Source organism: Siniperca chuatsi, linkage group LG14 (assembly GCF_020085105.1).
Source record: "Siniperca chuatsi isolate FFG_IHB_CAS linkage group LG14, ASM2008510v1, whole genome shotgun sequence".
Taxonomy (NCBI): Eukaryota; Metazoa; Chordata; class Actinopteri; order Centrarchiformes; family Sinipercidae; genus Siniperca; species Siniperca chuatsi.
Genome location: NC_058055.1, coordinates 17253425 through 17279996, shown reverse-complemented (window position 1 = coordinate 17279996; position 26572 = coordinate 17253425). Strand labels below are relative to the sequence as shown.

Genomic DNA, 26572 nt, shown 5'->3' with positions numbered 1-26572 from the left:
ACATTCACCTGTTTCATTGACATAATGCCTTCCCTAGCCCCTTACCTTAACCATTACAACTAAATGCCTAACCTCACCCAAACCCTAACCTAATTGTAACCTGTACCCTAAAACCAAGTCTTAAAAACAGTCTCTACCCATGGGGAACTCAATTTTTGTCCCCACGGTGACATAAGTCCCCATGGGTTAGTGTGCATTCAGGTTAAAGTCCCCACCGGGATATAAGAACATGAAACACACACACACACACACACAGTATATTAGTGCATATGCCACATACTGTAGTTACAGGAATACGCATACATTTTTTGCCTATTTGCTTTCTTGCTGACAGTTAGATGAGAAGATTGATACCACTCTTGTGTTTGTCTGTTCAATATAGGCTACAGCCAGCAGCCGGTTAGCTTAGCTTAGCATAAAGACTGGAAACGGGGAAACAGCTAAGCTAACTGGCTGCTGGCTGTAGCCTTATATTTATTCTACAGACATGAGAGTGGTATCAAACTTCTCATGTAACTCTTGAAAAGACAGCACATACGGGTATTTCCCAAATTGTCGAACTATTTCTTTAATAATCTGCCTTTTTAAAACTGCTGTTAGATTGCTGTTTGGATGTATCATGCATATCTTATCATACCTTTTTAATTTAGTTGTGTATTTTTCTTTCTGCCACACATACATGACAAATTAAAGACAATCTGACATCACACAGAGCAATTTTGAGAACAACTACAATGCCGTTTCATAGAAGAATTTTTCATAAACCTTAGTTTGACATTATGAGCTATGAGCTGTTATTACAGAAACACTTTGAGCTCCACCACACGAATGTCAGTACACCTGAAGCTTTTTTCCCCACTTCCACACATAAAGATGAGGCACTTGCCTAATAAATACTTTCAGCCATCTCTCAGGAGATCAGTTTCTCTCTCAATAAATGTAAGACATGTTTAGGAGGCAATAAAGACGGTGTGAGGGCAAACAATCCAAATTGAAACTTGACTGAATATTGGCTGCTCTTAATTTTATGCTTTGGAATGTGTAGCTTACAGAGACGTAGTAGCCATGGAGTTATAGCTCATTATCTGGGGGTTGTTGAACACTTTTCTGCGAAGTGTAGGAAATTAGCAACTGAAGCAGAAGTAGACAAGGCACATAAAAATAATATAGTACAAGAGTAATAAGAGTAAATTAAATGATTTCATCACGAAATGACTGGAATGTGTTTGACATCCTAAATTGATCTAAAGTATAACAGTGTAAGTACATGCTTCATGTCTGCAAGTCTTCTTGAGTAATTGATGCACTCTTTCATAGCTATTCTTAACGATTTGATAAGTAGCGCTCAATCTGTGGACCCTCCTAGAAGCAGGATGAATCATGTTGACAGATAATTTTTAAATTGACCAGCAAGTGTGAAAAAAGTGTTTTTCACAGCGAGTAATCATCAGTTGGTACTGCTACAAGACTATCAGGCGAACAAACAAGTATATTTTGACCAATTATTCAAAACATAACAGAGTAATATAATTGCTTACTGAGCATTCACGCTTACTGAGAAGCTGTTTTCCTGGCACTGCCACAGGTAATATGCTTGTCAATAGATGCCTGAACACTTGATGAGGTGTTTTGTTGAACTAAATTACTCTCCATCACCCCCCTGCCCTCTCTGCAGATGCACTTCATGTAGGGATGATGATGTAACCATGGCAGCAAAGCCGAGAAAGAGAAGGCGAGAGGAAAGAGAGAAAACAAATCCAGAACCAAATCCCGTGCCGGAGGAAGAAAGAAGAGGACAGAGAGGAAGAGGGAGGGGAGAGGAAGACGGAGAGAGGACCAGAGGACGGATAAAAGAAGAAATGCTGATGTCTGTTTCCATGTCACCTGACCTTCTAATCTCCTCTCCTCTCTCCACGTGGCTACTGGTCTCTCTGTCTTTGAATCTATTATGCTGGGGCACCAGAGGCTCCGCATCAATCCCACTCATCCTCTGTTTGATTTGCCAATTCAAGCAGCGATTATGACCTGTGATGACTGACAGCTCTATGGAAGTGCAACTCTATTGCCACTTCCTGACCTCCTCATCCTGATAATTTCCTGTATAAAACCTTACTCACTTCCCTCTCCATCCCACAACTAAATCAAACTCGGAGGACACACGTCTCTTTCTCTGATTGGATTGTTTGCTGGCACTTTACTCAATGTGAACTTTGCCAAGGGTGTATGTCTGTGTAGGAGATTTTAGCGTCTTGTTCAGATTGGTTCCGGGTTGCGTGTCATCCATCACCTGATGTCAGATGTAACTGATTTGAATGAGTGTGTGCGTGTCCCTTTTTCTACATTTCAATGTGCTGCATCAACATTACCGTTTGAGTCTTTTTATGAGCTCCATTTGTTCTTAATTGCCAACTTCACATCAAGAATCCGGTGTGGAACGATAATTTTTGTGAGCGCGTTTGTGTGTGTGTGGATGGACGTGGCTGTGTAGGGTATGTACTGTATGCGTTTCTCTTTTGGTACCTGATGTCATTACTGTGTTGCCAGGCACCAACATGTTACTGCACTGGAACTAACTGATGAAAGCACTGAGCCAGACCCAGGTATCGCATTTGGATGTAAACAAACCTCTTACACTAACTTTGCTACTTGGGGACATGCTGTACACACTGTGTATTTTCTTCTTTTTTGGCTCTTCTACAGCTGTGCAATATCATGCAATCTCGTTACTGTCTTTTCCACCAATTTGTAGGCGTTTAGAAGCAGGTTCCTGCTGTAGTGTTGTACTTCTTGTGGGTCCACATCAGGTTTCTGTAAAGAATGCTGTATTTTTTTCCTGTTTGTTTTATAATCTCTTCTAACTCCTGTTCTGTTATACCCATACTGCTCTAAAAGTAGTGAAAAATGCACTGGGAGCCAGATAGAGAGGTGACTGGATATTAGTGAGGAGGCAATTCTCAGTCTTGCCATTCAGAAATGGTCTAACTCCCCAACTGTATGATGTCCTGAGCATTCGTCCTGTCCAAAATTAGTCTCCTGTGAAGTCCTTTACACTCCAGAAAAACTGGATAAGCGTAATTACCGCAGCATATGCCTCACCTTCATTTGGAGGAATTAAAGACATTGCTAACGCACAGAGGGGTTTGTTAATGTAGTGTTAATATTTATGGACAGGACAGCTAAAGGTCAGTCGGGGGGAGTCAAATAAGGACCAGACTGCCTGAAAGCAACTGAGGGTAATGTCTGTCGATCACGACCCTAGTAATGCCTGCAGGAACGAAATACAGATCAATTCAGACAGCCAGAGACGAGAGGCTTTAATGAGACGTTAAATGTTAATGTGGCTTTTCTGGCAGATCAAGGTCAAGTTAGACCCACAGACAGACGTGATATATATATATATATATATATATATATATATATATATATATATATATATATATATATATATATATATATATATATGTGTGTGTGTATATAGCACAAACCTTAGAAGAGGGACAACGCTCTGCTGCACAAAAACCTAAAATCATTGCTGGGATGTACAGTTGAAAGGGGCAATAATCAATTGGGGATCAAATCGTTTTCTATTGATTGTCTGTTCTATGTACATGTACTGTATGTGTTTGTGTGCACATGCCTTCCCATAGAGATAAACAGGGTCATGTTCCTCGGTTAAAGATGAAAGGTCTCTCGTGAGCTGGTAGCGTGTACTAACTTAGCAGTGTTATTGTGACTGTGTCTCAGTCTGTACAACCCAACATCAAATTAAGGTAGCTCTAGGATCACTCATCTGCTGAAAAACGCAAAAAAAAAACAAAAAACAAAACAAAACCTAAGCCCCAAGTCATCTGACCTGGAATCTCAAAGCGAATCTGAGGCGAACCTCTGCAGACAGCTGCACATGTTGGTGATTGCTAACAAAAATTGTCAGAGAATTGCGACTGTATGGTGGCATATATCGTCACCCTTGAACTGTAACTGCTGGCTACGCAAAAAATCAATCTCCCTGCAGCTACGACTCTACTACCTGCAGAGCGAGACTGCAGTGATAGAAATGGTCACCAAGCATGCAGATATTCTCTGAGGTTTCTAAATAAGAGGCCAGCTGACATTTGGATATCTCCTTTGGAAAATTGTCGTTTCACTCCTCCATTACTCGTCGTTTCAGTGGTTTGTCTTTCTCCGTCAGCTGAATGCTCTTTTCATTGTGCACTTCACTCCCACGACGCAGCTCGATCCATCCTGGGCCAACCTCTGACTGTTACTGTGTCCTCTGTATATAGGTAATGCCGTTCATGTGTTTTTAGACGTGCTCTCTCTGTAAAGTGATCGAAGCCCCATTGGATGACGTACTGTACGTGGGACAATTTATTGCTGTATCTGTGTTTGAATGGTTGTATTTTGAAGGTGTCATCATCCAGGGATGGGTGGGCGGGTGGGTTTGATGTTTGTGTCCATCTCAAGGAGGAAAGGGGTGGGGTCAAGGGTAAACTATCACAACTGGTCTATACCAAGAGTGTCTTCATCGAGGAAGTGGACAGGACAGGGTCTGTCCTCTTCGAAACAGGAACATTTTTTTGCACCAAAGTCATCATCAAAGCGCAGCTTCTTCTTATTCAAGGTCACTACAGCTGGATGATATCAGAACTCAAAAGGATTTTTTGTTCTTTTATTTTTAGAGACAAAGAAACTGTCTTTTTTTGCATGATTAAGTGTCGTCTTTTTATTGGCTTGTGTGCCCGGTAAAAGCATGACCATTGTGTGAACTCTCACTTACCGGTGTGTTTGGAAAATGTTAAGGAAATTTCTCCATGAGATTTTTTTACTTACCTCTTGACATGAACGTTCATTGACATTCATAAATCAACTGTTTTACAATGTAGGGTCTGTAACTGTTTGAAGGCTGCCTCGCATGCAGAAATGCAATTTGCAAGTAACCCATCAAACTTCAAACCCAGTTACCATAACTGCATCTTTGTAAAACACCATGGATGTCAATGCCAGTTATCACCTAGCTAGCTAGACATTGCAGTCTTGTAAAATCGCTCTTTATTAAAGCGTTGCTATTTTCAATACGTGTGTTTGAATGCTCGCTCCTTTTTCATACTATGCCAGCAGCATCATGGGAGGTTGTGATTGAAAGTCAAAGTACTGTAATATGTGTTTGGTCTGGTTCATATTGTGTGGTGTTTTTTACGTGTTTGCCGAGTCTTGTCCTGTCTGTTGTCATCAACTGGACTTATTCTTTCCCAGTCATCCTCTAAAGCACAGACTGGTTTCCTGAAACCAGGCTTAGATTCAACAGAAGCTTCAACTTTATTTTGAGACAATTTCGGCAAACCGGGCCAGAAAGTGTACAGACCTGGACAAGAGGTTTGAGATCAATGACATGGTTTTTAACCCCACTGTTGGGTCAAATTTGCGACAAAATGTAGTATCCCCATGTCTGTCAATCATGTCTGTACACTTTTTTGTAGCATAGTTTAATTATCAAGAATACACCCTATCTTAATGTTGCTCTCCCCTGCTATAAGGGGCACAGCATAAAAGCTGTAAGGCAAATTAGAAGTATTCAATCTGGGGTTAAATTTCCTAAAAGCATCCTCAGATGAGTTTGAGAAAACCTGCTTCAACAGGTGAGTCTGTAATTTTAGTAATTTTTTTTCTCTTACACTGAGTTCATCTTGCCTTTCCATAACAAGTGTAATAAAAATGACTAAAAGTATATATAAATAGTCAGTGCATACAATAGTTCTACCTGCACTCTAACTTTACAAAAAAGGACATGAAGGAGGTGAACTTAAGTCAAGAAGTACTTACAACAATGGGCTGGTTGTAGTCTTCTATTTTCCATAATGGAAGACTCCTAAAACCATTATCTACTGACTCAATTGTCTGCATATAAACAGGGATCCCTACAAAATAGACCTTTGTATTCATCACTGAAGCTACTTCATGGACTAATCTGGCGGCTGGAAACCAGACTTACATGTTACAAGTGCAGAAACTGCATTTCCATGTCATTATGCCGGCGAAAGGCGCATGATGTCTATGCAGTTTCACACTCCACCCTTCGTCCATTTACGTACATAGGCCTACTCATATTACCTCAGTATACCCTCAGTATTGTGTATACTGCTTTCACTACACTCATTCAGTACTCTAGTGTCCATCTGTAAACTGTTCGTTGTTGAGGGCACGAAACTCAGCAGTGTCCATGAAAATGTCTTGTTAGCAGGGAGTGAGGTTCCATACCTTCTATTTCTTCTCATTTTCTTTTTTTGTATATCAAAGTGATTGAATTATCAACAGGTTTGGATTGTTATCAAATTATTGGTTTTTATTTGAAAAGCATAGGTTGATGTTTTTGGAAGAAAACTGAATAAATCGTCATCTGATGCTGAGCTCGTAATAGTTATTTGGTGACTCCTCCACAAACACTTTAAAAGTAATACATTTATTAGCTGGTACCTGAGCACTGATTCATTATTAGTGCAGTTCTGAGAGTGAAACTTCAAATATTCACACAACGCTATGGTTCCGTTGAAATTCATTTATTGATAATTAAACATTTCAAAGAACATAGGACAAAATGTAATTCAAAACAAAATGATAATATTTGTGTTCATTGTCATTCATACAAGTTGAATGTGGCATCAAAAATCGTTGTTTTAGGGGTGAGGGGGAGTTGAGCGTTGAACCAGCAACCGATCCTGAGCCAGGTTATTCAACTCTGAAATGAAGGGCCTGCCGATGTGCTCTTAAGCAAGGCACTTAACCCCGAAGTGGCCCCAGGGGCATGTTTACAAAAACTAAAACAACCCATCCTACCTAAATGTCCCACGCCCAGCTCTGGCTGTGATTGCCTGGTACTCTTGAATGACAGGATGTTAGATACGGGATGTAATAACAACATGACTGCTTCAGAAAGGGTTCAGACTTAGACTAAAAGATGGTATTCGTGTCCTCCGAATCTCGTGTGTGTGAGAGGTCAGTATGTTGGGAGCAGGAATGTATGAGCAGAGTATGCTTGGGGGAAAATGTAGGGATATGATCAGGAAAATCAAAAGCAGGAAAAAGGTCATCTCCCATTAAAAAAACGATGGGGGATCCATTTCCAAAAAATCTGAAATCCTGACAAAGAAAAATCCCTGAAGACAGGTAAGGAATAGGAAGTATGGACATAGGTGTATCTGTGTGTGTGTGTATATGAGTGTTTGTGAGTGTGTACGCGTGTTTCGGGGAGGGGCAGGAGTGTGTGGTCTGAGTGTTTACCTTAGTGGGGGGACACCCCATCGTCCACAGCATTTTCAGGCCTAACGCTGCTGTTTTCCCCATCCCACGCTACAGCTGCGTGTGGCGTACGTCCAGGGCAAGGGCTCAGTTTGGCTCCCTCCCACTCTAGCTGCAATAATCAGCAAGAGGAAGAAGGTGGCTGGAGCAGCAGCAACAACAAGGCATGCAACTAACAGTTCACATGGAGAAGGTGGAATAATGTGGAAATTTAGAGAGGCTATGTGTCACTTAAACCTAAGAAAGCACTACCAACTCAGGTGGCGAATAAGAAATAAGATGAGTAACTAGTGTGTGGTACAATCACGAACGGAACAACTACTGTAAGTCATAAAATACAGGTGGAATCAGGTGTGCATTAGTATCATTTGCACATCAATAATGCAATGAACCCAGTTAAAATACATCCAGATACAAGTGTGGAGTTGTCTAGGTGTGGTATGAATGCAGAGAAAGCCAGTAATCCTGTGTCAAAATGAGGTGTGTGTTTCTGGTGAGATCAGAAGAGGGAAAAGTAAAAGGTCATCGGCCCTTCTCACTGCTGCTTGGGAAAATCAGCGGTCTTTGCTAAAACCAAAACAACCTTACAAACCATATTTCACCTGCAGCACCAAGACTGTCACCTCATAGCCACTCAGTCAATAACCCTATACTATATGCATCAGCAACACGCCACTGCACTGCATTTAGAGGCTAATACACTTGTACCTGCTCTCCGCTCAAATGGTGAATCATTGTATGCAATGTCTGATTTTACAGGGCGTTTATTTCACACACTCTACATGCTACAAGCATGACGATAATCCTTTTCAGCCACTGCCACACAAACAGACCGGTACAACAATTGTCCTACTTCATCTCATCTATTCACTACCTCCAATTGTTTAGGAAGAAATACACTCACTTCATCTTAATATTAACAGTCAATATTCTTACTGTTCAACCAAATGTTGGTTGGCATTACTTTTTCAGTTTAAAATAAGGTTTTAAGTATTTACACGAGTAACAAATTGTACATTTTCTGGTATGAAAACTAGCTCAATTTTCCATCTAAATCACCAATGGTTAATGTGAGCAGAGGCATGACAGCAGCTGATGAGACTGGGGGAAAAAAAGCTGATGATAGAAAATGTCAAAAACCAACTGGAAATTTCAACATCTATAATGCTCAGATTCTCTTAACACCATTGGCCAAACAATGCTGCCATTCCTTCTGACAACTTTTCTTCAAAAACCTGGGTTCAACTGAAAACTTTCTTTTCACATAGATTGCTCTGATAGCAATTCAACACAAAACTGAACTAGAAAGAAAGAAAGAAAGAAAGATATGTGAATGACTACAAAATTACTTAAAAATTCTGTTCTAATGTTTCAGAGGTAAACACCGTCCTTTGACCAAAAACTCTGACAGGATATATTTAAGTCCTGAGAGTGGAACTTGTGTTTGTTTCATCTTGATTTGTTTGTGTAGACCTCGAGACACATAGAGAGCCTGGGCTAAGCAAGGAAGCACAACAAAAAGGTAAATTATGGCAACCGCTCCAAGAGAACATCCAAGTCATGCACTTCAATTTAATTGAAAATGTTTGGACATCCTCACAGTATTTTTACCTTGTTATCGAAGTCATGTCAAAAGTTCACACTTGGCTATACCTCCTAATTATGAAACTTCAAGCACACATAAATCACAAACTGGTAATATCCGTCACAAGTTAACCAAACTCTCCGAATTAAAGGCCTGTGTGGACTACAAATTTACTCTGTAGTCACTCTTCACACCCTGAAAACAGCAGGTAGGCTCAAGAAAACCTTTAATGCCAGCAGGGAAAATGCAATCACAAAATCACTCTATGCTAAAGAATTAACTGAGTTGCAACATAAACTAAGTGACATGTTTAACTGTCAATTTCAACAAGTCGATTTGTGATTTTTGCCATATGAAAGATTTCCATGACCCGTAAGTGAGAGGGGAAATGATATATCACCACTTTGCGTGTGAATTGGTTGATTAGCACTTAACAGCCTGAAACATATTCATAAGACAGTCTGGTCAATTAACAAACATTCTCAATCTTTACAAAAATAAGGTTATTCCCTAAAGGCAACAAAAACCTGGCTGACGCACCACTCAAACCCAATTTCACTTCAGTTCTGCCTTTAGCGGACATTTATTACCTATTATGCAGTTAAATGTCTGGCCAAACAGACTGGCTAATTCAAACCGAGCTCCAGTACATACTCTTTACAGGGTGTTCCTACGCCAACACAAGTGTGTGGGTTTGGACGTATATTTTAAATTAGTTATCACGAAGAAATATGTGCCTGTACAGAGCTGAATCTCCATCACTGCAAGATGAGTTTTTAGAAGTAGTAAAAATAGGCCAGATTGCCAGATGGATAATTCTCTCTTTTTGTCAGGGCACTAGTTCATCTGTTTAAAATGAATATAACTGTTTTGATGGTTATTTAATAATTTATCAGTGTTTCATTTTGCAAGGAAATCCCTATTTCGTGCACATTTTTATGTAGAGTATATAAAAAGGCCTTCATCCAGCAACAAAAGGCTTCTCCTGAGATCCTACCCTGGCCTCTGAGTCTAACTCTGTCCCAAGAAACATTTAAGCCTCTTTAACATTCAACAAGGAACCAGCTGAGCCTCTATAACATCTAACAGAAACTATGAATGCTTGTCAAAATTCCAATATTAGCTGTGCAACTTATCTCCACTTATCCAAAGACCTTAACTCATACCTGCTTAACTCAACAGCCATCAACTGACAGGCAAGCGAGTTACTGACTTGGTTAAGGTGGAGAAAGGGGGAGATGCTTCAGATTTAAAGCACATTCAAATTACAACATTGATCCCTGTCTAATTTTCCTCTTTAAACTGTCCCTTATGTAAATACACATGCACACACACACACACACATCTGCAGTGTGGAAGGAGTGTTTGGGGGTGGGACTATCGATAAGGGGGTTCTGGCGTGTGGTAAGGGTAATCATGGCGCTGGGGCATGGGTTGCCCGTGTGCGGGTGTCTGCTCATACGGTGTGGATGTGGAGTAGCTTCCCGCTGCTGCGTAAGCTCCTGATGAATCATATGCTCCCGATGCCCCGTAGCCTCCAGATGCGTCATAGCCTCCTGACGAGGCATCGTAGTTCCCAGATGCGTTGTAGCTCGCCGATGATGCGTCGTAGCTTCCGGAAGTGTCATATGTTCCTGGCGCTGCGTAGGCTCCCGATGCGGCATACGTCGGGGGTGCCGAGTATGTCCCTGGGGGCGCAGTGGCTGTGGTGGAGGCCTGTGCCTGTGTGGTTGCCGGTGGAAGAGGTGGCGGAGGAGGAGGAGGATTGGTGTAGGCATACTGGAGGTACTGGTACTGTTGCTGGTACTGTTGATACTGTTGGTATTGATGCATTTGCTGGTAGTACTCTGAGTAAGACCTGGAGTGCAGTTTACAGTTGAAGAGGTAATTAGAAGAAAAGAGTAGAAACAAAGCAAAATTAATTAACTAATAAATCACATCTCACATGAAACAATGGACGAGTGGATGTTTTTTTTTTACTGTTTGTTTTTGTAAAGCACTTTGTAATCATTGACTGATCAGTGCTATGTAAATATACTGTTGTTGTTATTGTTGTTGTTATATGTGCTAGTGGAAGCAGGCTTAACATGCTTATTTTTCTTCTGCCTCCATCCCATATTAAAATGTGTTATGTGTACCTAGCAACAGGATCTGACCCTTCAGGAGTGTTGGTGGCAGCTGCGGGCTCTTCAGGTCCTCCAGGTGGTGTCGGCAGCAGGGCGCGGCGTTTGGGTCGTATCTGAGCGAAGGAACCCGGAACTGGGTCGGGGAGGAGGGGGGCTCGATTTCCTCTGATTGGGCTGCGGTCCCGCTCGTTATCTGAAGCTGCTGCCTTTCTCCCTGCCTGCTGCTCTGCCAGAACCTTTAATTCAAAACATGTCAGTTAATATACATAAAAAAAAAAGAAGGTACAACACAAAAATATACATAACATTATACATTTTTTACTCAAACTCAAATAAATGTTAAAATACCTTCTGTCCCTCCTGAAAGAACTTGGCTCTTGCTGCCTCGAAAAGCGTTGTTGGATCTGGTCCGGTCTGGGGCTCTACTTCTTCAACAATGGCGCTGGTTCCAGGATTGTGATTGGCCATATCCTGGTACACCTGGTCAGCAACGGCGCCATACACCTGGCTGGCAAGAGCGCCGTATATCACCCCATCTGCACCTTTAGCGCTTGTAATGCCCTTCAGAGCAGCGTAGGTGGGGTCAAAGGATGTGGTGTTGTAGAATGAGTTATGGACACTTTGTTGAACCTGCAAAGAAAGATCAGAGACACCAGCATTTAAAACACTTTGAATATACTCAAACCTAATTTATGTAAACAACAATAATGGTCAGAGAAGTGTGAAAGTATGTTTTTACAAAAGACCAGGTTGAAAACAAGTCTACTAACAAATGCCTGTGACAGTTAAACACATGAGCTGTTATGTTATTTCCCCGGCTGTCTCAGTTTCCAAAGAACACAAGTTAGAGGTTTTCCAAGACAGTGGATGCCCTGCAAGAGAATTAACTTACTTGTATGGGTAGTCCAGCCGCGGCGGCGGCAGCTGCTGCAAGCACGGCTGCTTGACTCTGGTGATGCTCTAGTGATGGAGGTGGTCTCGGAAGAAGACCCTCCCTGCCACCTGAAAGGACAAAGGAGCAGAAAACATGATGAGAACATGGACATAGGTTGTTTTCAGCATTTAATTATATGCAAAACACTTAGAAAACAAATGGATCCATCTCCACCTGCTGTTACACCACCGCTGGGGTTGGCCGAATTTCCAGCCATCACCATCTGGTTGATCAAAGGTTGGGCTTTGGACAGCTCTACGGCCAACTGACGACTCTTGTACATGGTCCCGTTGAGTGCTTCAATAGCAGCCATGGCTTCCTCCTTCCTCTCCATATGCACAAACGCATAGCCAACGTTTGAGCATAATCTGGCTGTAAAGTATACAGGAAGAAGGGACATCAGCATTAGCGTGAGACATTGATTTCAAAAGAAAATGCATCAACTACATGTTTTCATTGTCACTTTTTGTTTAGCATTATTACCTTCTAAGATTAAACACTTTGAAACTTTGAAAGCCCATCTAGATGTAATTGTGTTCTCAGAAAACTTAACATTGTAATCTGATGAGTATTGTTACCTTACACTGTATTTATGCAAACCAGCTCATTTCCTTTCATTACAGATCAAGACTTTTACAAAATCTAATATCTGACTCATGAACTTTTCATGAAAAAATTTGTGTTGTACCATCAGTATTGGTATTAGGCTTTTTAACTCACCTTTGACTTTATCACAGTCTAAAACTCTTCCGAAGGTTGAGAACAGCCCGTGCAAGTCATCTGCTGAACATGTTGCGCTGAGGTTCCCCACAAACACTTTAGTGGAGTTGGGTGGGCGTGCACGTGACTCCTCGACCACCAGGGGCCTGCCTCTGTACTCTTTGCCATCAAGATGCCTTATGGCCCTGTGAGAGAATTCTCTTTGTTATCATCAGATGTACAGCAGGCGACGCTAACAGTAATATTGCAGACATTTTAGCTGAGGTTAAAAATAGGCTAAATATAACAATTTATAGAACAGAAGAAATTAAATCAATACCAGCTAAACGCTACCAGTCTTTGTTTTACTAGTCAAATCAGAATTCTAGTTGCCTTTTGATAGTATAAGAGACAGTGAATCAAAGCTAATTGAGGTTTTCCACACCTCAGACAGTGTGCTTTTTCAGTTGTAAAAAGCTGCTGCACACTGATAACTGCAGAGTGTATTTTAGGGATCTATCAAAGACTTAAGTTTTGCTTTGCAAGCTCTTACATTCGAATGTTATTCACATATATTAGGACCTGTAATTAATGATTTGTAAACACTAGGTACACCGTTAAGGTCAAATATTTTTCTTTCCTTACATACTCCAGATTTATATGGTTGTAACATTTGTAATGTAGTAACACTGATTAACCTTTCTGTACCATTTTTTCATACAGATATTGTTACATTGTAACTTAGATGCACCTTCACCATCATATGTTAAATAATAAAAACCGAATGGTTTAACTAACAACAAGAGTGCACTCAGTAGAGTGCAGATCTCTGCCAGGTGTGTCTGGGGGCATGTGGGTGGGGAACGGGGGGTGCAGGGTTCAGTGTATGCATGAGAGTAGTGGAATGAAGAGGAGAAGGGTTTCTTATATAGATGTATGCAAAGTGTTTAATAAAGTGTTTTGTATAGTAGTCTCAGTTTTCTTTAAGATGCAAAGAATAGTGTAATGGTGTTGTAACCGAGTGTGCAGGGTTCGCCTAACTTAATAAAAGGAAACTAACGGGACGATAAGTCCAAACATCTGAATTTAAACATTATTTATGTAGAACATATTGCTGTAACACACCACACAAAATAAAACCCCTCCCTACCTCCCTGTCCCCTCCCAAACAAAGAGTTGAATCTTACTCAATTGTCCCTCCCTGCTTAGTCAAGATGGCGGCTAAGATAACAAAAATGGGGATTTATTCATCTCCTATCGTGCCTAACTTTAGTGGATCATAACTTATCGGTTATGGAATGTTTGAGCCACGACAAAGGCCAAATGTGGCCTGCAACAGACTAGGACCTAGGGTAAGCCTTGTTTTTAGCCTAGCTGATCGCCAGAAATGCCTTTTACTATGTCATTACTCTTATCATAAAATAGCGACTACTGCTGAAAAGACTGCATGATCCCCTCCAGACAACAATGTGCAGGCTGTTCCCACTTCGTGTAGACACTGACCAATCAGGATTTGGTTACAGTGGAGTGGTGGAAAGTTGATTTACTATTTTAAAAAGGTGGTTGTAATTTACTTGATTATTTCCATATTATGCTACTTTATACTTCTACTTTTTCTAAATTGTACTTTTACTTCATTACATTCATAGTTACTAGTTAGGTTTTACATAAAAAACAAGTTACAAAATAAAACCAATTGTTAAAGATTAAACCAGTGGTTCCAAATCATTTTGGCTTTACAAAAAAATAAAAACTGTCTAGCCGGAGTGCCCAGTTGGCACATTTCAGATGTCTAAAATGAGTGAGCAGTTCCACCAAAGAGTGATTTCCCCTCTATACTTCTCAGATGGTTTAATTTAAATAACTATGATGCACAAAAAAGGTCAAATTTACCCAATTTCACAAAAAGCAAAGATTAGAGAAAAGTCCAAAAATACAAGTTTGTGTATAGCAGAACTTCTTCTTTCTAGTTGGGAACCACTGGACAAAACTATCTCACTGCATTTAAAGCAGTTAAAGTATCTCAAGCAGCATGCATCATGTTTCTGCAGTATGAGTACTTTTACTATTGATACTTCTAAAGTTTGACTTAAGTCCTTTGGACATTGTTGTATTAGTACTTTTACTTAAGTAAAGGATCTGAGTACCACTGATTTTGTGTGGCCTGTGTTTTCAATCCAGCATTTTTTTTTACTTTCTCACACTATTCCCTTTGTATTGTATTTTATCACAACTTTTCTGCTGATCGTGGAAATCACTTAAAATTAAATGAGAAGTGCAACCACACCAGATTCCTACACAGGGTCACACTTTGTGGTATTGGCTTTTGGTGAAGAGCTGCACTGCTTCACAAAAAGGAAACGAACTATTTAAGAAATGGGCAACTACAAAAAAACCAACCATTTCCCACAAACCATGCTGGTCATATAGTTAAAAAATCATACATTGTGATTTCTGGATTATCTTTTTTTAGATTATGTCTCTCACAGTGGACATGCACCTACGATGACAATTTCACACCCCTCCATGATTTCTAAGTGGGAGAACTTGCAAAATAGCAGGGTGTTCAAATACTTATTTTCCTCACTGTATGTACTGCCACTGAAAGGTGGACTGCAGAGTCGCCCCTTTCTGTTCCTATGCCACCCAGAGCTGGTAATAAAACAACCTAAGCATACAGTATATTCTACAATTTCACCCCACTGGAAATTAATGTCTATTTGCTTGAGTTTGGCCTCTGTTTTTACATACTTCATTGCACTTATTCACAATGCATACATTATACAAATCTCCATGCATTGGTACATATTTGTTGCACTGCCCTGAGATATTACTCCGAATGCCTTGCTCAGACCTCACCCATCTACAAACTCAACCTTCAGTTTGATTTCAACTACACACCTGTAAAGTTTCATGACTGCATCTTGCACAATTGCGATGCTATCCACCCGATAAGTCAACCAGAGCTCTTAATGAATTACATTTTTTGTGTTATAAGCTCTCTCTTTTTTGACAGTTTTAGAGAAGTCACTCTCGCTGACCACTGTTTAGTCTGTACCATATGCAGAAATAGATGAAAGTCCCTTTCACTGGCCTTTATTGTCAGGGAAGAACCGTTTGTCTTAAATTAGCACAGCTTTCATTTCTAAAGAATTCAACAAACTCAGTCTTCAAGGGTTAAGAAACTTACTTGTTTTAACATCAAACAAAACTTAATTTTTACTATAAACCAATTTTTGAGTCTACACTTAAGGTGTGAGGTAAAAGTACCTCAGGGTTAACAATTGAGAACTATGAATCTCCAACTATGATGCTTTTTAAGATACGTTGTAGGATTATATCCCAGTTGCTCACAAAATCCTTTAAAAACTCATTGGATTGTTTTAAAAATGCACTGTAACCATGCTTAAAGGGTCAGTTCACCCAGATTAGAACATTAACATTTTCACACTTACCTCTAATGGTTTCCAACAATGCAGATTTTTTTTTTTAAACTTGCCCAGGTTTTGAGATATCAATCTCTGAGACTTCTGCCTTCACCACAAAGGAGATATATAGCTCAAAAACTTCAAACCAAAACTATCTACATGGTTAGAAAACATTACAGATAAGTGAGAAATTGCGTTATATTTATTCATTTTTGTAGTTTGTGTGAACCAACCCTGTAAAATAAGCCAGTTTTTCTAAGTTTCTGAAAGCTGACATTTTGGAGATGTGTGACTTTTACAGGACACAAACCTGCTTTTATCAGTAATATGGCAGTCACCTTCCTTTGCCTTTAGGGTCCTTAATCATTCTTTTTAATGGTCATGTGTCCCTTAATATCTGTCATTACAAATGGTATAGCACATTACAGGAGTAAAGTACAATTTGATTGTTTTTCACACTGTATCCTACTTTTGTTTCATTTCATGTGTGGCCTAGATACAGAAGAAAAGAGAAGGATATCAAAAAAAAGAGAAGGAAAATAACGTGATGGAATTTCATTTTGTCCATAAAAGCGAAAGGGGACATTAAACTGAAACTATCATTCAGACAACGCTTTCTACTGAAACCAAGCATTTCCTTTCAAAACCCGTGGCCTCAGGAGGGCAAATCATACAAACTATCTGACGGTTCTGTTAATGTCCAACAAGAACAGAAAATAATGAGGAAATCAATATCAGAATCCATCAGATAATGCTGATATTATTTATTCACACCACAAATGTCGTGACAGTTTAACTACCTTGGGGTGGGCAATATGGCCCTAAAATAAAAAATAATAATAAAGTCAATTATTTCTTATTTCACCATTTTAATTCTACTTAATCCTTACTTTATTGTGATATTTTATTGTCACCAAGACACATTTATTTCAGTTGTGTCTTGTGACATAACTGTATGAACCCCATGTACTTATATGCAATCAGCCCAACTCAGCTCAACAGGAAGACACAAATGTCACTTTCCAGCACTGCAGTCATACGACATGATTTGTGTGTTAACTTTATATTGCAAATAAGTAACAATAATAAAAACACAGGCGACACAAATAACATCATTAACTTAGATATTTTTCATCAATAATTTTCACATGACCCATTTGTTTGCATCTTTGTTTTTCATGGTATAGTAATAAATTAAGCACGCAAAATGTCTAAAAAGATTTGTTCATAGGTCGTATGACAATTTACAATTATGATGTAAACGTTTAAATGTACATGCAGGTTTACAGTTCCAACTAGTTACACTACTGTTAATATTCTTATTCTCATACATAATATTTAAATTTACTTTTAAAATCTAAAAATCTGGTTAAATTATTAGTATATATAACCAGAAGGGAAAGAGAATGAAAGGAGTGAGCAGGGGATTTTTTTTTGTTGTTGTGGTTTTTGAAGTTTCACTTTCCAGTCTCAAAAGATTCCCTTGAAGAGGCGTGTCTAAAGAGTATTTAAGACAACCCTTAGCCTCTATCCCTCACAGCACTTCAACAAACTTTGCTTTCTTTGACGCTAGCTGATCTCTCCAGCTGCACTTATTACAGCTCCTTTCTACCATCGCCACCACAAGGAACAAGCATCTGTGTCATCTTGACCAAAGAGGAAACCAACAATGTCCAGCATCATGAAAGTGTTTCTGCTCCTGGCTGTCATGGTCTGCATCTCTAAAGCCCAGCGTAAGTTTTTATACTTCTTCATCATTTACAAATCTAACAGACGATGTGAGGCTTGTTTAGTTGACAGACACGGGTCTATTTTTTTGATACATCTTGATTTGTTTTGGTAGCTGTGAACAGAAATCTGTGCAGTGAAAAAGATTTTAATTAAATGAATTAATTGGTTTTTATCTTGTCTTCCTGTCTAGTTCACCAATCAGGACAGCGCTGTCTGTGTAATCGCATCAGGAGTAAATTAGCCTTCAAGTCTGAAGTAAAGGACATCCAGATCTACCCAGTAAACATCTTCTGTAACAAAGTGGAGATTGTGTAAGTTACACTAAAATCTTTAAGATTGTGATAATGTGGGAGTTTAATGTGTCATACTTACAAAATGAGATTTGCTATTTGCATTGTTATGCTAATTATAGGATTATATCTCCCTCAGTAAATCTGGCACCATAAAACCTAGAATGCTATTTTAAATCATTTTTTTAAGATTTATCAAAGGTTGAAGTCTGGCCTCAGTTGTAGTGAAGATTATAATGAACTCCTGCTAAAGCAACAACAACAAAAAAGCACATTTTAGGCACATCACAATCTCTAAAATCACTTCTAGTCGTCTGTCTAGCTGTCTGAATCATTTATGTAACTGTTTATCTACTATATTTGGTGAAGACAGTGTGCCTTTCCTAAGTCACTTCACCTGAGCTCACCTTTACTGTCCATTTCAACAGTGTCACCCTAAAGAGGGGCTTTCGCTATTGCCTGGACCCCAAGTTGGACTCAATGAAAAAACTCCTGGCTAACATCATGTGAGTATCTTTACAGACATGAACCCAAGCCTCATCTTCAGAATACACTGACCACCTGACTACTAATATTAAAACGTCCAGTGAATTACCATATTTGATAGAAACAGTAACAAGTGACATAATGCCTTCTCTACTCTGTTGTAATGTGTCTAATGTGTGTCCTCCTTGTTTAACTGTCATTTCTAGCAAACAGAAAACCTCTACTACAGCCAGACCAACTGAGCTCACTTCCACCCCAGGCAGCACCAACACAGCTCGCATCTGACTCTCTCTTTATCTCCTTGGATCAATGAGAAGCTCAGTTGACCTCTGACACCCAACAAACGCACCTTAAATGAATGTACATGTGAAATGAATGAAACTTTGTCTATTTATCTTCTATTTATACTGATGTGCACTTACAGTGCATCTCCGTTATATTTTATTTCTTTTTATTTGTTTTAGTAAATAGATTTATGTGTTGTAAACCAAGTTTTCTGCATTTTGGTAAATTCAGTTTTTTGATAGTAAAAAAAATAAAATGAAAAAAATCAAGTGAGCGTGAAGTAACTGTTTTCTGTTCCAAGTCTGATACTGTTTGTGTCGTGTATCAACAGTGCTACCTTGTGGTTCAGGGCAGGCTGTGTGTCCAGCATATGCATGAGTAGTGGAATGAAGGGGAGAAAGGTTTTCTTTTTTTTTGTATAGTATAGTCTCAGTTTTCTTTAAGATGCAAACAATAGTGTAATGGTATTGTAAGCTGAGTGTCCGGAGTTCCCCTAACTTAATGAGGAAATAATAAACTGGATGATAAGTCCAAACTTCACTTTAGTGGATCATAACATATCGGGTATGGAATTAATCTGCAGATGCTCCGGTTCATTTTGTGAATTGTGAATCTCAACAACCACGAGAGGTCATAAATGTGCACAAAAGATATTAGGCTGATGGGTCCTGCAGTTTGCAGATTAGCTGCGGACAGATACACACACAACCAAACGCATGATAATGATTTAGTAAACCCCCTGGACTCATATACTGGTATCTATTGAGCAAAGTGGCAAAAACTATCTGTTTAACTCTGGGCTGCAATAAATGTTCGTGTATAATGCTATATCCCCATGATATGCAAGAATATTTCTAGAATAGCAATTAATTCAAAATATCTCAAACTAATAATGGAAAGTTTAATACCTGTCTGCTGCCCCCTCTCCCCTCAGGGTAACGAAGGCGTACTGTCTGAGCAAAGAGCAGGTGTTGATCTCTCCATACGGAGCAAAGAGCTTGTTTAGCTCGTCGTGAGTTGCATCTAAAGGAAGGTTCCCCACAAACAACTTCACGTTCTCACCGCTCATCTCTGTATCAACCAGACATCTGCAAAAGAATAAACAGAATGATTTGGTTAAGTTCTCATAAGTTTGGGTAACGCTAATTGTTTAACGTTAGTTGGCGATTCTCCAAAGAAAACTCGCGTTTTCGCAAAATCCCGAGTGGCTGATTCTAACTTTAGTTGATTTTATTCAGCTGCAGTGATACTGCCACACGGGGTTATTATTTAGAAATGACAATGCCATCTGGCGTATTGACGTTATCTAGTCATGTATTATTAGCTAAGCGAATAAACCCGTTAACTTTCGCGGCGAATATGGATCCAATGAAGTTAGAGGCAGTCGATGTAACGATAGACGATTAAATAAACAGTAAGATAATGTTGGTTGTATGGTAAAATGTAAGATCAATTACACGACCAACAGTTAGCTAAAAACTACCGACACTACTGGCCATTTTGTTAAACGCGAACATTAACGATGTAGCTAACGTTAGCTAAGCTAGCTAGCTAACGCTAACGTGGTGGTTTTTATCATAGCCGTTGAAAACGTTTACTTAAGCTAGAAATCCACCACTGGTATGAGCTAACGTAAAACATTAACTACCGCTAATCATATCGTGTTTTTAATTTGAAACAAAAACGATGAATAGAATGAATTATGCCAGTACAGTACGCAGACTTCTTACCCAACGCGGTCCTGGAGCTGCGTTTCAAACCTCACTTCCGGCTCCGGTTTGTTGAGCCTTGTTGGTGCGCTGGCAGCCATGGGGGCGCAGTTTCATCAAGTTTGCACCACGGTTTGCACAAGATGGTTCATGACACCACAGCCACACAGACCGCAAAGTGTATGGCTCTCATACCACATCACATATGTTATCTTTTTTAATTATGTTTTGGGCTGGGCGTTACGTTATTTGACTTACAGATGGTTCCCAAAGGAAGTGCAACATTAGTTAGCTAGACCTAGCTATAAGTTATTTGCTACTACTATGTGGAAAAGGAGAAGTTAAGGGCTGTGTTGTAAAACTATTTTAGCTATGTTTTTATACTGTTAACGTTACTAACATTAGTACTGTTAAAACAGTCTAGCCAACACAAGGCCAAGCTAGTACTTACACTACTAACTACTACTATTACACTTAAATAACTACAATACTAAAACTTCAATTTCGGACACGTGAGCCTAGCTCCCATCATATTTGTTTCCAGGTGAGATCAGGTGAGATCAGGTCGGAGGGGAGTGGAGGAGGAGCCAAACATATCCGGATCTGGAAACACAGGTCATGACAGGCTAAAGTGGTGGAAGAGAAGTTGATGGAAGAAAAAGGAGCATGCCATCATAAAGTGGATCCGAAGGGGATAAAAGGAAGGACTGGGGCAAAGAGGTAAACAGCGGGCCTGCTAATGTTAAAATAAGAATCGCGCAGTAACGTTACACACTTTAGATGTAACAAGTCGTGTGATTGTACAGCAGAAAGACTGTGTGTGCTACACAGTTTAAAGAGGAAATGTTTTAAAGGAATGCGGTCAGACGGCAGCTTTAATAGGGAGATAGATCTATTTGATATGTTCAGAACAACAGACTTGAGCCAACTACATCATTGCCAGCTGTCTTTATTTTTAATATTGAATGTTACATCGCCTTCTGTGGCGTTTGTCAGTCCTGTTTGTGTGTCTATAGCGTGTTTCCCATACCTTCATATTTAAATTATGCTCTGTCTGAGCTGCTGCACTTTACCAAGTCTGGACTTGCTGTCCCAATCCAGGCAGATTTATTACGCAGGTGTGTGTGTCTGTGTGCAGCCATCCCACAGATAATAACCACCTGTAGCGTGCATACACTATCGGAGCTCATGATCAGTTGCAGGACAATTACTGTTATAACTCACTAAAAAGATATTTAATTGGGAGATTTCGCATGGTCATCCTTCGGCTAAGGAGCTGAAATCTTTATTTTTATTTGAACGATTTGTAATGAATTTACTTAGGAGCAAAATGTTTCTCATGTATAGAGAAAAATGGTCTGTTGATTATATGGTATAAACAAAAATCCCAACGTATTGTCTCATAAAGAATAGCTATAGTGGATAACCTTATGTGAAGTATAATTTAAGCAAAAGACAAAGATCCCTATGTGTTACGTTCAGGACCACTACTATTAGCCCTAGAGACCTGCAGGTTTAATGCCTGGAGGACAGACTTTGTTTGTTGTGTGAGCTAGAAATTTAGAATGAGGTTAATTTTTTTGTTTTGCTGTCTACGGCATGTAAGGGATGTACTTATTAGTAAAATGTCCTCCATTTATGTTTTTTTTTGTTGTATAGATGGTTATGAAAAATTTGAGTTGTGCTTCAGGAAGAGAACCTTTTTCATAGCAGATTTTATTTGCCAAGCTTGGGAGAGAAGGAAGAATGTCATGTTTAAGACCGAGCTGTAAAATAACCTGTAATTTTGCAATGAAATGAAATGTTAGAACATTGCAAACTATATTTTTGGTGTCTTGTAAACCCATGAGGGTTGGGCACTTTGTGTGCATGACACGAAAATAAAAGAAAATCATCAATCACCACTGTGTACTTTTTGTTGTGTGTGTGTGTGTGTGTAGATGGCACAGCAAGACGAACCTCTGTATGATTTCCCGGAGCCCAGCCAGCTGTCAGAGCGCAAGTTCTTGGGACATCAAAGGGGACGGGCCTCTCTGAGAAGCATCAGCGTACTGGATCGTCTCCTGCTCACAGTTCCTGTCTGGCTTCAGCTGTCAATCAACCCTGCCACCGCACTGCACATAATGCAGAGGGAGCCTCCTGGGGTCAGAGCCACATACACTTAAACAAAAGAGAACCACACACCATTTATCAGAATGTACATACGTATAATCCACTTACACACACTCTGTATACCTCTCTTGCCTTCTCTTTCCATGTCCTACACACTCACACATGCACTCAGTAATCAGTTGTGTTGTCCTGCAGGCCTTCCTGGTGCGTAAGTCTCGCACATCCAAGAGAAACGTGCTGTGTGTTCGTTTGGCGGATGACAGTGTGCCATCCTTTGTTCAACAGTTTGGCATCAGGGAGGAACACTCCAGTAAGAGTAAGACACTCCTGATCCCTCACGAGTTTTAATATGTAATTTCTGTGTCTGACCCCCAAACACTTAGCCGCTAAGACTAAATCTGCCTTCTCTGGAACAGAAATGTATGGTCATACCTGTGTACTCACATATCAAGATCTTTGTCTGATTGCATTAGCTAGTTGTTATGTATATACTTAGTTAAGTTGCATGAAATAAGAGGCTACTTTGTGTCGGTCACCCAAGCAAAACAAAGCTTAATTTCAACAGATTTCCACAGGTACAAATGTACAATGTAGGACATCAATTTAAAAACTTGTAAACTGTACGCTTCATAAAATGGCAAATCTACCTGTATGTTCTTTTTAAACACAGTTTTGCTCTAGTATTACACAGTATTTACACATGATTACATCTAGCTTTCAAGTAAAAAGGACTATAACTTTCAGCATGTTCTTGTTCAAAGTATTTTAATATTCATATGCCCACACACACACACACACACACACACAATATCCCAATAAATAAGACCCCAGAGGCAGTACAACCACATTTCTGATACTAACAACCCTTCTCCCTGCACCCTTTGAATTTTCCTCACCCCCAGCTCTGTCTCTGGAGGCCTCATCCATCAGCTTTCCAGATCTCCCAAGACTAATTTCCTTCTACTGTGTCAGCAGGTAAAATCTGTTCTCTCTTCATGCCTCCGTTCTGATCTCTTCCCTTCCCTTCACTTCCTCTACAGTATGTTATCGTCAGTTTTTCCCCTTTTCCTACATTGATCACTGTCAGTATTTATTGATCTGCAAGAACTAATGTTGATGTTAATATTATATATTGTCTGTGTGTCAGAGATGTATTACCCTTCCCTCTGGAGCTTCCTGAAGCCATTGCAAAGGCAACATCCCACAAAGAGCTCGAGTCCATCTCACACATGGGAATAGGTTGGTGAACACAACTCCTTGTTTCCTGACAGCTGATTTTGCAACCTCAACCTCAAGTACATGGGCCTTAAAGGATTTATTTACACAAGGCGCACACATATTGTACATACAGTAATTACCTCCCAGCTGCTGGGTAACAAACATAAACACTGTGTTGTGTGTAGGTATATTTTTCCTCATGTCCATTGAAGGACGACTGAGTAGACAGAGAAACTTGTTGAAATAAAGTTTTATTAATGAATTATAATATAATCAACAGTATAAATAAATATACTCTTTTTAATTACTTTTTCATATGAAGTATCAGACAGAACACAAAACAACAATATTAAAAAAGTAAATTCACTCCTTGTTTGGGTTAAACATACTGTTCTGTACTGCTTTTAAACAAGTTAAGTTAAAAAAATGTTTTGCATTAAAGGATGACACAATTTTTAGAAGATGGTTGCAAAGTTTTCAAGAGCTAATATTTTTTGCACATCTTGTATTGAATACATTAATTATTTTTACTTTTTGTACAGTTTCTGAAAAGTATCTTTTAAAAAGGAAGATATGGTAATTGCTCAAAATTGACCAATTAAGCAAAAATCACTGTTTCACTATCATGAAAAAAACAACTGTATTGTTTTATAGAATTCTGGAGTTCTCAGCTAAACGTCCGTGGGCCGCGGGAGGCACCTAAGCTCCAGAAGGACAAGGAGAAGAAGCCAGACACTGCAACCTCAACCCCGCCTGCTGCTGCCCCACAGACCAGCTCTGCAGCTCAGCCTGATTCAGCTCCTCAGCCAGACTCGGACAACCAGCTCAAGACGGCACCTGAATCAGACGCTGCCTCCAAAAAATCAGTCCCAGATCCCACCCTGTTCCATGAGTTTTGTCCAATCACGACGCGCAGCCCCAGAGAGCTGGACTGCGGCTCTGGCCAGGGTGATCTCTGTTTCATTAACCCCCTTTTCCTGCAGTCCCAGAACACTTTGTGCAGACGGCGCATGTTCAAGCACAGCCTCAAGGTTCGGGTTTCGACGGAGACGTCAACCATGCTGTCGCCCCCGCTTGCTCCTCCTCCTCCACCACCTCTAATGCCCAAAACCAAAGGAAAATGTAGAGCCCCAAAACGGGGACAAGGAACTGCTCATCCCAGTGAAGGCCCGGGCCTTTTACAGGGTGAGAACCCAAGTCAAGCCACTCAGATTGATCCCACAGTTCAGGACACCGGGCCCCAGCCTCTGACACAGACACAGATGGAACCAGGCCTAAGCAAAGCTGGAGTCATGGGAGAGGAGGCTACAGCTCAGCTACCAACAGTAACGGAGCATCTTGCGGATGAATCAGACTACATGCAGCCGTCTCCAATGATCAATTTCTCCCATTCTCCCTCTCTCTCTCCTTACCGCTCCCCATCTGTTCCTCCCATGGTGCCTCCGCTTTTCCCCAAAGTATCTCCATCCCACTGTCCTCATGATTCTCCCAATGCTTCTCCCTCTCTCTCACCTTATCAATCCCCATCTTCTTCTCCCATGGCGCCTCCACTTTTCCCCAAAGTATCTCAGTCCCGCTGTCCTCATGACTCTTCCAGTGCTTCACCCTCACCTTATCAATCCCCATCTTCTTCTCCCATGGCGCCTCCACTTTTTCCCAAAGTATCTCCGTCCTGCTGTCCTCATGACTCTCGCAGTGCTTCTCCCTCTCTCTCGCCTTGTCAATCCCCATATTCTTCTCCCAAGGTTCTCTTTTCCCTCTCTCCACATGACTCGCCCAGTGCTTCGCCCTCTCTTTCACCTCATCAGTCCCCATCCCCTTCTCCTAAGGTCCCCTTCTCTCTCTCTCCCTTCACCTCTCCATGCTTCTCTCAGCTGGTAGAGCAAGCCTATCACACACCTGCCACATCTTCAAGACTAGATCAGCAAAGATCAGAGAGAGAGGCTGAGGAGGAGGGAGCTGGTGTGGATGAAAATGAGGACGAAGATAATGAGGAACTGCAAAAAAAGAGGGAAGAGGAGGAAAGGGGTCTGGTTTTACAGATGAATGCTGCTTCTCTAAACGACACTGACAGCTGCAGCTCCTTCAGCAGTCTTGAGGGAGCAGCAGAGACTCCACCTCACTTACCCCACAAACAGAACAATGGTACAAACATTTTAGACTGTAACTGAATTACATCATGTGATATCATGGAGCACTGTGTAGAATTATGTAGTGTAGATATGGTGACAGCATCCCAGGGTCTCACCATGAAATCTTTTTAGAATAGAGCAAAAAATTTTAATGACGATACAGGTTTATTGCAACTTGTGTACACTTTTTATTATGTTCTATCGCCAACCATTTTCTAAAGCAAACCCAAACAGATTTCCTACCTGACAGAGCCATTTGTTTCCTTTGATATCTGTATTTTCTGAAAATTAAATTGCATGGACTTTCTTGAGTTACAGTCCACTACAGCTGCCTTCTACTGTGATGATATCTATTAGAGTAAAAGCTGAGATTTCAGTTTCTGACTGAATTGAACAACTCTCTGCAGATGTTGACATACAGACCTTCACAACTAAGCATGTGCAGTTTTGATAAAAGTCCAATCATCATCAGGGCTATTTCTTTTGTTATTAAAATATACTGAAAGTCAATCTTAGATTGGGGTGAATTTCATAAGAATGAAAT

The 26572-nt window shown here is 40.2% G+C and overlaps 4 protein-coding genes across 9 annotated transcripts in view; 3 read left to right on the top strand and 1 right to left on the bottom strand.

The window, feature by feature from the left end:
* The window catches only part of LOC122888042 (phosphatidylinositol-binding clathrin assembly protein-like), a 28839-nt gene extending 22435 nt beyond the window's left edge, over positions 1-6404 (top strand). For both annotated transcript variants that reach the window (XM_044221920.1, XM_044221921.1), the window contains one exon: positions 1676-6404. In XM_044221920.1, coding sequence (XP_044077855.1) covers positions 1676-1690 — 15 coding nt within the window. In that variant the 3' untranslated portion in view covers positions 1691-6404. The remainder of the gene's footprint in view (positions 1-1675) is intronic.
* Positions 6405-6538: 134 nt separating this feature from the next.
* LOC122888041 (RNA-binding protein 4-like) lies at positions 6539-20745 on the bottom strand. Of its 3 annotated transcripts, XM_044221919.1 has the most exons (9): positions 20588-20745; positions 19766-19945; positions 12659-12843; positions 12113-12310; positions 11897-12006; positions 11353-11634; positions 11017-11240; positions 10341-10736; positions 6539-7405 (listed from the first exon to the last, which is right to left on the bottom strand). In XM_044221919.1, the coding sequence occupies exons 1-9, from the start codon at positions 20665-20667 to the stop codon at positions 7402-7404; spliced, it is 1659 nt and encodes a 552-aa protein (XP_044077854.1). In that variant the 5' UTR covers positions 20668-20745; the 3' UTR covers positions 6539-7401. The 3 variants fall into 3 exon arrangements, with proteins under 3 accessions (XP_044077854.1, XP_044077852.1, XP_044077853.1); XM_044221917.1 differs by having other exon boundaries at positions 6539-10736; XM_044221918.1 differs by having other exon boundaries at positions 6539-10736; positions 11035-11240.
* On the top strand, positions 15982-19131 carry LOC122888056 (C-X-C motif chemokine 6-like). Its single transcript, XM_044221950.1, has 4 exons — positions 15982-17798; positions 17987-18107; positions 18515-18592; positions 18779-19131. The coding sequence occupies exons 1-4, from the start codon at positions 17735-17737 to the stop codon at positions 18855-18857; spliced, it is 342 nt and encodes a 113-aa protein (XP_044077885.1). The 5' UTR covers positions 15982-17734; the 3' UTR covers positions 18858-19131.
* LOC122888039 (ras and Rab interactor 2-like) lies at positions 20648-26538 on the top strand. 3 transcript variants are annotated; one of them, XM_044221912.1, is made up of 7 exons: positions 20648-20746; positions 21111-21286; positions 22507-22710; positions 22874-22994; positions 23581-23653; positions 23826-23917; positions 24551-26538. In XM_044221912.1, the coding sequence occupies exons 3-7, from the start codon at positions 22507-22509 to the stop codon at positions 26065-26067; spliced, it is 2007 nt and encodes a 668-aa protein (XP_044077847.1). In that variant the 5' UTR covers positions 20648-20746; positions 21111-21286; the 3' UTR covers positions 26068-26538. The 3 variants fall into 3 exon arrangements, with proteins under 3 accessions (XP_044077847.1, XP_044077848.1, XP_044077846.1); XM_044221913.1 differs by lacking the exon at positions 20648-20746 and having other exon boundaries at positions 20887-21286; positions 22874-22988; XM_044221911.1 differs by lacking the exon at positions 20648-20746 and having other exon boundaries at positions 20887-21286.
* Positions 26539-26572: the final 34 nt, after the last annotated feature.

Excerpts from the sequence above, each read along its gene's own strand:
- LOC122888039 (XM_044221912.1), top strand. The coding sequence starts at position 22,507 with ATGGCACAGCAAGACGAACCTCTGTATGATTTCCCGGAGCCCAGCCAG. Across the intron at positions 22,995-23,580 it reads GGAGGAACACTCCAGTAAGA|CTCTGTCTCTGGAGGCCTCA; the intron begins GTAAGACACTCC and ends CCTCACCCCCAG. Across the intron at positions 23,654-23,825 it reads TCCTTCTACTGTGTCAGCAG|AGATGTATTACCCTTCCCTC; the intron begins GTAAAATCTGTT and ends TCTGTGTGTCAG.
- LOC122888041 (XM_044221917.1), bottom strand. The coding sequence starts at position 20,667 with ATGGCTGCCAGCGCACCAACAAGGCTCAACAAACCGGAGCCGGAAGTG. Across the intron at positions 12,007-12,112 it reads CAGCGGTGGTGTAACAGCAG|GTGGCAGGGAGGGTCTTCTT; the intron begins GTGGAGATGGAT and ends TTGTCCTTTCAG. Across the intron at positions 11,635-11,896 it reads CGGCTGGACTACCCATACAA|GTTCAACAAAGTGTCCATAA; the intron begins GTAAGTTAATTC and ends CTTTCTTTGCAG.
- LOC122888056 (XM_044221950.1), top strand. The coding sequence starts at position 17,735 with ATGTCCAGCATCATGAAAGTGTTTCTGCTCCTGGCTGTCATGGTCTGC. Across the intron at positions 17,799-17,986 it reads CTGCATCTCTAAAGCCCAGC|TTCACCAATCAGGACAGCGC; the intron begins GTAAGTTTTTAT and ends CTTCCTGTCTAG. Across the intron at positions 18,593-18,778 it reads AAACTCCTGGCTAACATCAT|CAAACAGAAAACCTCTACTA; the intron begins GTGAGTATCTTT and ends TGTCATTTCTAG.